The 11,006-nt window shown below is 32.7% G+C and overlaps 1 protein-coding gene across 1 annotated transcript; it reads left to right on the top strand.

The window, feature by feature from the left end:
* The first annotated feature begins 9,326 nt into the window (after positions 1 to 9,326).
* On the top strand, positions 9,327 to 10,249 carry EMB3137 (Ribosomal protein S13/S18 family). Its single transcript, XM_086443041.1, has 3 exons — positions 9,327 to 9,496; positions 9,607 to 9,831; positions 9,935 to 10,249. Exons 1-3 carry the CDS (start codon positions 9,380 to 9,382, stop codon positions 10,100 to 10,102), a joined length of 510 nt encoding a protein of 169 aa, XP_086299167.1. The 5' UTR covers positions 9,327 to 9,379; the 3' UTR covers positions 10,103 to 10,249.
* Positions 10,250 to 11,006: the final 757 nt, after the last annotated feature.

Raw genomic sequence — 11,006 nt, 5'->3', positions numbered from 1 at the left:
TTAAAAAAAATTTGACAAAAATAAATGCCAAACTAGGGGCATTAGAAAAAAAAAGAGTCAAAAGAATTTATAGAAAAGAATGACAAAAAAAAAAGAATATTAGACTATAGGCATTTTGGGAAGTCGAGCCCTTTACTCTTTCTTTCTAAACCATGTCCTAAGCCCACCTATTAAGTCCTCCTGAATGCTAATTGACTAGCTTAAGGTATAGGGAACTAAGAAGCTGTAGAGTTGAATATTCAAGATCATTGAGAATAAAGAGAAGTCCGCTAAGTCGAAAATCTGAAAATGCGACTTAAGCAAAAGTTAGGGCATAACCATAAAAAATGCCTGCTAGGTTGAAAACCTGAAAAAGCAACCTACAAAAAAATCAAGGCATCTTTAGAAAAAGAAAAGAAAAATCCGCTAGGTTGAAAACCTGGAAAGGCAACCTAAGCAAAAATTAGGCCATCATCAAATGGGAGGAAAAGTCCTATCAAGAAGAAAAATTCAGAAGAAAGCTTGTGCAGAAATTGAGAAATGCAGAACCATTCAAGCCACAACATTCGATGAAAACAAAGAAACTCAGAAGTCATTTCGAACATTGTAGAATATTTAGGAGTATGTTTACTTGTTCAAGTGTTCGTTAATGGAAGATGTAGAATCATCAACCACTTTGAAGAGAAAGATCTTTTATTCTAATATTTATTAAGATTTTTTAAGTCCAACTTAAGAATTTTTCAAAAGCAATTCGAAAAAAAATGATCAATCCCTTATTGCACATATGATAATCTTAAGAGTCTTAAATTTAAGGGAATGTCAGAGTCCATATTTTTTAAGCGTAATCCATTTTATCAGTTCGTAGTCAAGTTCCAGTTAAAGTCAACCTTGAAACTAGGGGTATTTTTGAAAGTTATTTAATTCCAAAATTTTGTTCTTAATCACATGATAAAAAAGGAAATCTTACTTAAAAGTTCGATGAAGTCCAATGATAATTATGAATCCAAATGCATGATAAGCCAATAAAGGCCTGATCTTTCAAACTTTGAGTTCGATTTTGAATCATAGAATGAATTAATAGGATTGTTTAAGTTCATATAAATCTAAGCCTAAGAAACGTGGCTTAGTAAGTTCGAGTCTGAGAAATGAGACTCCAACTTTTTTGAATTATAGAATGAATTAATAGGATTGTTTAAGTTCCTATAAATTTGAGCCCAAGAAACGTGGTTTAGTGAGTTCGAGTCCGATAAACGAGACACCAACTTTTTTTGAATCATAAAATGAATTAACAAGATTGTTTAAGTTCCTGTAAACCTTAGCCCGAGAAACATGGCTCTAATAAGTTCGAGTCCGAGAAATGAGACTCCAACTTTATTTGAATCATATTGAATTAACAGGATTGTTTAAGTTCTTTAGCCCGAGAAGCGTGGCTACAACAGGTTCGAGTCAAATAAATGAAACTCAAATTTTTTCGAACTTTAAAAAAGAATTTCAAATAGGATTTAACGAAATTGCTACAATGTTATGACTACAATTACCTCATTGATCAACCTTGCCATGATTGCTTTCGTTGCATAATCACATTTTAATTTTGAATCATTATTGTCAGTAAGAGAATATTTCTAGGACCTGACACATTTTTTCACACCATTGTACACACGTGCACTTTTGCATTAGTTAGGAAGAATTTTCTAAAAATTCGATGATCTGACATCGTCAATAAGAGTTCAAGCTCGAGGACCTGACAAATTTGTTCGATGAGAGTTTTACCCTCAAGGATCCGAACGTCCCGACGAATTGCTAAATCAGACTGCAAAATGAACTGTCACTAACTTTGGCATTCGGATATCGCACTATCTACCAAAATAGATTTGCTATCTAGTTTGCTTCAACCCTCTGCCAAATAAGGGCATCTGTAGACATCCCATTTTTGCATTCGTCTGATTAATCAACTCGTCAACCCGATCGCAACGATTCCCAATGATGGATGATAATTCCAATACTTTATTTTGTTATCAGATATGTTTCAGAAATTCGGATGAGGTATCTCGAACTAACAAAATTGTAGAAATCACACTACGCTAGGAAAATGTAACCTCAAAAACAAAGAAATCATCATCTTGCAGACAAAAAGAAGCTTTACGATAAAAATCACTAAAAAATGACCAAATTACCAAAATATCCATAACTTCAAAATATTCCTAGAACTTACATCACACTTAGAAAAATCCTTTCAAACACATAAAACAACAAATCGAAATCAAATAAATCATTTTACCAATTTTCACAAAATTCGACAAAATTACGAAAATGCCCCTCATAAAGTTCACGACCATTTCTCACAAAAAATTTTAAAAATGATAAAATCAATATTCTCATCGAATTTCTCATAAAAAATCGATTCCAAAACATCCTGGAACATTGAAAATTGACTTAAAACGCAAAAAGTCATCTTCGAGGGCAAAACGATAATTTTTCAATTAAAAAAATTTTAAAAATTTTGAAATTAATAAATAAAATATTAAATAATGTAAAGTGAAATATTAATAAAATTAATTTAAAAATCTGAACCAAAAAAATCTATCAATTAGGCTCTTAGGCAAAATTGTTGATGGTTACCTAGATATTTATTAAAGGACCCCTCCATTTGGGGGCCTAAAAAATTAAAGATATAATAAAGGAGGTTCTCCAAAAATATATTCACAGTCAATCAAGTAAGACTAAAGTCAAGTTATTAAAGTCAATCAAGTAAGACTAAAGTCAATCTTAAAGTCAATCAAGTAATACTAAAGTCAAAATTTTAAAGTCCATCAAGTGAGACTAAAAGTCAAAATCCTAATAGAATTCTAATTAAATAATAACTCTATTTAAAATAATCTTAATTAAATAATAATTCTACCTAATAGAATTCTAATTAAATAATAACTCTATTTAAAATAATTCTAAATAAACAATAACTCTCTCTAAAAGAATTATAATTAAACACTAACTCTATCAAAATAAGCACTCCAAAAAATCTATAAATAGGGGTCCCTACAACCTATTTTCGTATCAAAAAATAAATCTTAGAAAAAGTAGGTTAAAAAACTTTCCTAGCCTCCCACAAACTTTAATTTTGAAGTCCCAAGTCCTTACCTAACATCCATACCCCAACTTTAACTCAAAAAACACCTAGAAATCATTCCAAAACACTTTAAAAATCCATAAAAAAAATTAGAAAAATTCAGAAGGATACTTTGTTTTGAAGATCTTAAACGAATCCGGTGACAGAACGAAACGAGGAGTGCTGTACAAAGAACTATTCTACCAAATCTGAGGGAACAAGACCATTGTCTTCGTAAAGGTAAAAATTAAAAAAAAAATTTATTGATCAAGTCTTTTTAGCAATGTAATTCTATTTGGGAATTAGTAGAGACCGCCGTTTGCCAGGCGGGGTTGGTGCCTAACACCTTCCAACTCCGTAACGTGATCCCCGAACTTAGTTTCTTATTTTTCGTAGATTATTATTATTATTTTTTTTGCCTTTTAGAGTCAATGTTCAGTTCCTAGACCATAATAACTAGGTGGCAACTCCCAAACCTCAAAGGTCAAAAGCGGATTCGCGTACCCCGCGGATCAAGGGCGCTTTCACCACCTAATTTCTTACATAATTCATTCTTTAAACCAAACATCATATCCATTCACCTTACCTAACACTCAACCCAAATGGGTTGAGAGATCCAACCCATTTGGATCAAAAGCTACCCATTTACTTCTTCCATAAATGCCCTCCTCTCAACCTTAAATTTCACACTCTTCATCCTCAAAACTCATGTCATTTCTCACCTTTCTACCTTTTCACCTCATCCTACCCTTAAAAGTAACCTTCAACACCTATAAATGCCTCCCATCTTTCAAAAAGGGATATGCTATCAAGCCTCAAGAAAAAGACTAAAAAAATTTCTTCAATTCTCTAGTCAACTCTTCTCCTCTCTTATTACTTCATCTACTCTAAAATATCTACTCCCATAATTCTACAAAAGATTTAAGAAGAAAAAAAGAGAAAAATGAAAAGAGAAAGAAAAAAAAGGCCTAAGCCTCAAGGTAGGATTGAACCTAGCATTACACTTCCCCTTTCTCCATTTCCCTCTTCTATTTGTCCTTCTTCCTTTTTTTAAATTTTAGAAAACCTCTAAGATGTAGTATCTCCCCTCCCATACCTCTAGTAAATCGAACTTCTATTTGGTTGAAAATGTAAGGGTTGTGACCACTTTTAATAAATAAGGAAAAAAATCATTTTAATTTCCCAAAACAACTTGTTTTAAGGCAATTGGTAAGGAAACCTTTCTCAATTCATGAGAATCGAATCATGGTCGCAAGCTAATATTTTTTTAAAAATTTACACCCTTAAAGCATAATCTTGATAAGGATCATTTCCTTCCATAAAATGATCCTCATGATCCGGACTAATAGTGAATCCCTTACATGTAAGAGTACAAGTTGTCGACCGTTTGACTTTTCGTTTTTATTTTCTTTCACTTCATTCAAACGACCAAATCTTTCAAGGTTACCATCATTTGATGGAGAAAGAGGGGTGCCTAACACTTTCCCCTTTTCTAATCGAACCACTTACCTAGATTTTAGGTGGATCGATATTTTATCCAGATGAGAATCACTAAACGTCAAAATGATACTTTTTTAAAAAAATGCATTCTGAGTAACCATTCACACCCTTTTACAAAAATAAATGATGACGACTCTAAACACTCACAGAGGTGATTTTTGAAAATTAAAAATCATGCATATACACTTATAATAGCTTAACTTATCGCTTTCTTGACCTGGACACTGGTGATATCATTAAATCTGTAGATATAGAATTTTTTGAGGATTTGACTAAGTTAAGTCCTTATGAACCTATTTCTAAAAATTTTATTCGTGAAAAGATTCTGCAACCTATTCAAGATAACACTAATGGTGCAGGTTTTAATCACCAACAAGATATCAAACCTAGGAAGAGTAAGATACCTAAAGTTGAACGCACTAGACTCGGCTTTTTGATTTATCTCGTTGAATGAGATAAAAATAAAGTAAAAATTTTTACTAGGTTTATATTAAATATAGAAGCACATGAAGCCTCCACATTTTGTGAGGTTATGAACTCAATATTTTAGAAAGAAACCATTAATGATGAGATGAACTCGATTATCTCAAATCAAACTTTGGTTCTCTCAGTCTTACCCTCAGGTGCAAAACCTATAGGGTATAAGTAGATTTTGAAGAAGAAATTAAATGCAGATGGATCGATAAATAAATTTAAAGCTAGATTAGTTGCTAATGACTTTAAATAAAGACACAATCTATATTATATTGACACATACGCTCCAGTAGCTCAAATATCATCTATTCAACTACTTATTTTTCTTGTTTCCATTTATAAAATGGTTGTCCATCAAATGGATGTAAAAACAATCTTTCTAAATGGTGATTTAGAAGAAGAAATTTACATTGAGCAACTAGAAGGTTTTGTCAAACTTGATCAAGTGAAGAAAGTTTACAAACTAATTAAATATCTTTATGATTTAAAGTAAGTCGTCTTCAATGGCATGAGAAATTTGACAAAATAGTTTTGCCTCATGATTTCAAAGTTAATGATGCTAATAAATGTATTTATTGCAAATTTGAAAATAATGTTGGTGTCATTATTTGTCTCTATGTTGATGACATGTTCATCTTTGGAACTAATCTTACTTATGCAAAAGAAACCAAAATGTTTCTATCAATTAATTTTGATATGAAGGATTTATGAGAGGTTAACGTAATGCTAGGAATTAAAATCTTAAGAAATGACAATGCAATGGTTTTGTTTCAATCTCATTATATTGAGATAATTATGAAGAAATATGGTCATTTTAATCATAAACTAACTCCTACCCCTATGGATTCTAGTATCAAGTTAATGAAGAACACTGGTCGTGTTAAAGCTCAATTAGAATATGTTAGTGTGATTGGGAATCTTATGTATGCTATGTATTGCACAAGACCTGACATTGCACATGTAGTAGGTGTTGTGTTATTTTACTAATAATCCAAGTATTGAGCATTGGAATAATGTATTTAGAGTTTTAAAGTACTTGAAAAGAACTTTAGACTATGAACTACATTATCAAGTATATCCAAATGTACTCGAAGGGTACAATGATACAAGTTGGAATAATGTAGAGTCTAATTCAAAGTCTACAATTGGTTGGATCTTTGCATTAGGTGGAGGTATTATTTCTTGGGCATCTAACAAGCAAACTTTCATTTTGAACTCTACCATGATATTAGAGATGATAGCATTGGCAAATTCATGTAAAGAGGCAGAATGACTTAAGAATCTATTAATGAATATACTATTATGGAAAAAAGAAGCCCACTCTAATTATAATGATCAACAATGATAGCTAGGCAACATTGTACAAAGTTACAAACAAAACATACAATAGAAAATCAAAGCACATAAGCCTTAGGAATTTAGCAGATCCTTTGACTAAAGACTTCCAAGAGATATGATATCTAAAACTTCTAAAGGAATTAGACTAAAGTCTATAAAATAAATCAATCACCATTGATGAAAATCTAACATTTTTCATGAAAAAGATAAACAAGGTTCAATAGATACAAACAAGTCAAATGAGTGGTTTAGCAGAATACTAGAACTAAGTTTATCCCATTTCCTATATCTAGTGTTGGTTTCTGCAAGAAAAAAAGATGGATGTAAATCCTTAACAAGTTTTAAAATCTCTAATGACTCGTAGAATCACGTTAAGTGAATATACTTATATGAATGAGGAAATTAAGTCGTTTCCTATGAAACTAGACTGTTTCTAAAAGTACTCATAAAAACAGGATATACACATGATCATTAATGTGCAAAGTAGATAGAACTCTTAACTTCATGGAGAAAAGTATGTGTGAAAAATCTAGCTCGTCTCTAGTGATCCTTGGTTTAAAATAAGTTCACCACAGTACCTTGACAACACTATGATTATTTACATTAAGTGAATGTTTAAATCCAAAAGATATATTTCATCTACGTATTAGTCTCTACAATGATGCTAATTTTTATAATCTGATATAATTGTTTAATTGTTATTTAGTTGTAAAAACTACGGAAGCTTGATCCATATTTGGGTACGTAGGCAACTACTTAAGTGATACAATTGTTTAATATATTTATTTATTTTAAAATATATATTATTTATATTTTGAAATAATGGGATTTTTTTGAATATTTTCAAAATAAAATTTACGTTTTTTGTGATTTAATTTTTTGGTTTTTCTCAAATTAGATTTTGAGGATTTTTGTGTGTATAAGATTTAATCCCACATTGCTCACAAGTGAGAAAGTGAAATACCTTATAAGAAGAAGTCAACATAGTTAGTTGTATTTGTGTTATACATTTAAGGTTTTGATTTGGTGCTTTGGGGTGGTACACACATGCATCGTGTGAAAGGGTGTTTAAGGCACTTTGCACTTCGCACGTACGGATCGTAGGGAAAAGTTGAGGAGTCTTGAAGTTTCGAGATTCAAAAGCATACAACGGTTATGGTTGATCCATCACATGTGATGGATCGAGTGCAATCTGCACCGCACGAATACGTTAGTATCCAATCAGATACGATGGATCAAAATAATACCTAATTGAGAACGATAAGGTGTGTTGGATCAAGTTAGTACCCAATTAGGATTGATCAGGTATGTTGATTTATGATTGGTCTGATCAAGGACGATCGGATCTGTTAGACCAAATAACAATCAATCGAACGCGATTAGAACCATTAGATCACACAAATTCAACTAATAGGTGTTGATTAAAAGGCATGAGACACATACCTTTTTTAAGGTGCAATCTAAATCATTAGATCTGAGATCAGACACAGTCCAATGGTTCTTCAACCAAGAGATATTAAATCATGGCTCTTAGTCAACAGACACAAAAATAACAATAAAAAGTCAATTAAAAATCAAATATCTTCACTAAAAATTTCTGTGTTTTTCTTTTTTTTAAGCTTAAGTACTTGGCATCTTCATTTTCTATATCTTTTGAGTGTTCTAGATTACATCAGACTATACATATTCCAATTTAATAATTTGAGTGTAGACTTTTCTATATCTTAAAGGTATTTATTTGTTAATGTGTTGTGGTTTTAACCAGTAGAGGGAAATATTTATCTAAAAGAGATCGAATTTGATTCAAGCCTTGAAGTCCTAAAAATCTCCTTTATCGAATTCTTTCAATTCACACATAGAATTTTCAAATGACAAAACTAAAATCCAACAACAACTACGTGCCACATAGGCACTGTTGGTTGCTATAGGAATGGGATACTATTTGGGATGGCAACGCACAACCTAAAGCCTAATCTATCTACCTTCTTTCTTTTTAGGATTCTAGCTTATATTACTATTTTGGATGAACTAAACTCATCATAAACCTCCTAAAACACTTTAACGGCCTCACACATCTTCTATCTAACTTAATAAATCCTAGAAAGAGATAAATCAGTTCAGCAAATTGCCATGTGTTAGCCATCCATTCTTCACTTTATTCTCATTTGTTCATAGCAAACAAAGGAGCAGATGCAGTCCCACTAAAAAAAAAAAAATGCAACTGATATGCTTCGTTCTTGAAACCATTAGTGCACTAGATTTGGATAAAAAAGCTTATATTGCATCACCAACTTTTATTGACGGCATCCCAAGTATGTGCTAATTCATTGATGATTGGGTAAATTTTCATTTTGTGCGTTGAATATGACGAAATTTCTAGTCAGGTACATTGTTCATTTTAATTTTCAAAATATATTTTTCCAATGATGAATTCGTCACTTTTTATAATCAACGAATTCAATAATAAAAAAATCAACGATTTTGCCATGTCAACGATTTCATTGGTAATTTATCAACGGATTCGTTAATTATAAAAATGACAAATTCACTGGAAAAACGTGTTTTGGTAATTAAACTGAATATTGTATCAAAATCGAAATTTTGTCGTAAGCTTTTGCATTTGAATTGGGGTGTTATTCGCACAAGTTGGTGCAGCAATAGAATCTCTCTAAAAAAAATCTTATAAAAAGTTAATGACCAAAGTTCGACCAATTGACAGCTCACTAGTAACCTCTGAAACTCGAATGACTTATCCGAATCATCTTGATCTCGGACGAGTTTTAAAATCATAAAAAAATATATATAAAAAAAATTGTGTCCAAACATTGGAAAAACTCGCTTGGTGATATCCGAGTAAATTTCGATTTTCCCAATTCGAATCGGACTGTCCGAGTTTCAAAACAACGGACAAAATTCCCCCCTTTGAAACGGATAAGGTGGTTTATTTGGCGCTCTTGCTCACCTCAGCTCTCACAGAAGAGAGAGATGGCTCAAACCCTAGCAATGCCACTGGCCCCTTCACTTTCTGTAAACTACAAGGGTGGAAACCATTCAAATCCATTCACAAACACTCTCCATTTCTCAATCCCTAACCCTCCTAAGGTAAAGAACCTACCAAATCTCACTGCACCCAATTGAATTTTCGTTTTCTAGAATGTGCTTTTTCTCATTCTACAATTGTTTCTGAATTCTCTCTCTCTCTCTCACTGCAGCTTCAAGGTCTGAGCATCAAATGTGCTCGTGTTGGAGGCGTTGAGATCCCAAACAACAAACGTGTTGAATTCTCTCTTCAGTACATCCATGGCATCGGTCGCACCAGAGCTCGCCAGATCTTAGTTGACCTCAACATGAACAACAAGATCACCAAAGAACTCTCTGAAGATGAACTCATCACCATCCGTGATGAAGTCTCCAAGTACATGATCGAAGGCGACCTCGTAATAATTTTACTTATATCCATGGAAATTGCCCTCTTTTGATTCTTTATGCTTTTAGGGTTTTTAAGAACTAATATTGTGTTGTTTTTTATTTGTTTTTCAGAGGCGATTTAATGCTCTCGCTATTAGGAGATTGAAGGAGATTCAATGTTATAGGGGGGTGAGGCATATTCAAGGATTGCCTTGTAGAGGTCAACGAACAAAGAACAATTGTCGTACTTTGAAGGGTAAGAGGGTTTCCATTGCAGGAAAGAAAAAGACACCTCGTTAAGGATTATGTTGTTTTTGCTTCCTTTTTTGGTTGAATAGATTGTGGGCTAAATGCAGCTTTTGAATATGAGATTGTTTGTTCAATGCAGTTTAAGTGCATTTCAAATTGAGATTGCTTGTTCAATGCAGTTCAAATTGAATTGTTTCATATTGGGTCGTGTTTTGTTCTCTAGAATGCTCTCTTGAAAATATGTATGATTTTGCTTCTATTTATCTGTTTGTTACCAAAGCCAAGGCATCCATTCTCTTTTTGGCATAAAAAACTAGTTAAAAAACAATAGATAGAAAAGTTGTTTCAATTAACACACCCTAATTGGGTTTTAACTTATAATTACAAAGACAAACAAAGGAAAAGACTAAAAAGGACAACTGACTAAAAAACCTAATTAAATAAGAATTATTCAACACTCCCCCTCAAGTTGATGCATGGATATCAATAATGCCCAACTTGGACAAGACACCTTCAAAGGCGGTTTTACTAACACCTTTAGTAAGAATATCTGCGAGTTGCTGAGATGTTGGAACAAACGGAGTACAAATCTGCCCAGAAACAATCTTCTCTCTAATAAAATGTCGATCAACTTCGATATGCTTCGTTCTGTCATGTTGAACCGGATTAGCTGCTATGTTAATGGCTGATTTATTATCACAATATAGTGAAAAAGGGGTTATTACTAGAAGACACAAGTCAGCGAGTAAGATCTTGAGCCACAACAATTCACACACTCCAAGTGCCATAGCTCTATACTCTGATTCCGCACTAGACCGAGAGACCACATCCTGCTTCTTACTACGCCAAGTTACCAAGTTGCCACCAACTTTAGTACAGTACCCCGAAGTAGATCGTCTATCAGTCACTGACCCAGCATAAACTGCATCTGTCCACGCCTCAATGCGAAGATGGC

The sequence above is a fragment of the Akebia trifoliata genome, chromosome 5 (genome assembly GCF_017979445.1).
Source record: "Akebia trifoliata isolate Shusen 1 chromosome 5, ASM1797944v1, whole genome shotgun sequence".
NCBI lineage: Eukaryota > Viridiplantae > Streptophyta > Magnoliopsida > Ranunculales > Lardizabalaceae > Akebia > Akebia trifoliata.
The sequence above is the reverse complement of the archived record's forward strand: the minus strand, read 5'-3'. Positions and strand labels throughout refer to the sequence as shown.

Excerpts from the sequence above, each read along its gene's own strand:
- EMB3137 (XM_086443041.1), top strand. The coding sequence starts at position 9,380 with ATGGCTCAAACCCTAGCAATGCCACTGGCCCCTTCACTTTCTGTAAAC. Across the intron at positions 9,497-9,606 it reads CAATCCCTAACCCTCCTAAG|CTTCAAGGTCTGAGCATCAA; the intron begins GTAAAGAACCTA and ends CTCTCACTGCAG. Across the intron at positions 9,832-9,934 it reads ACATGATCGAAGGCGACCTC|AGGCGATTTAATGCTCTCGC; the intron begins GTAATAATTTTA and ends TTTGTTTTTCAG.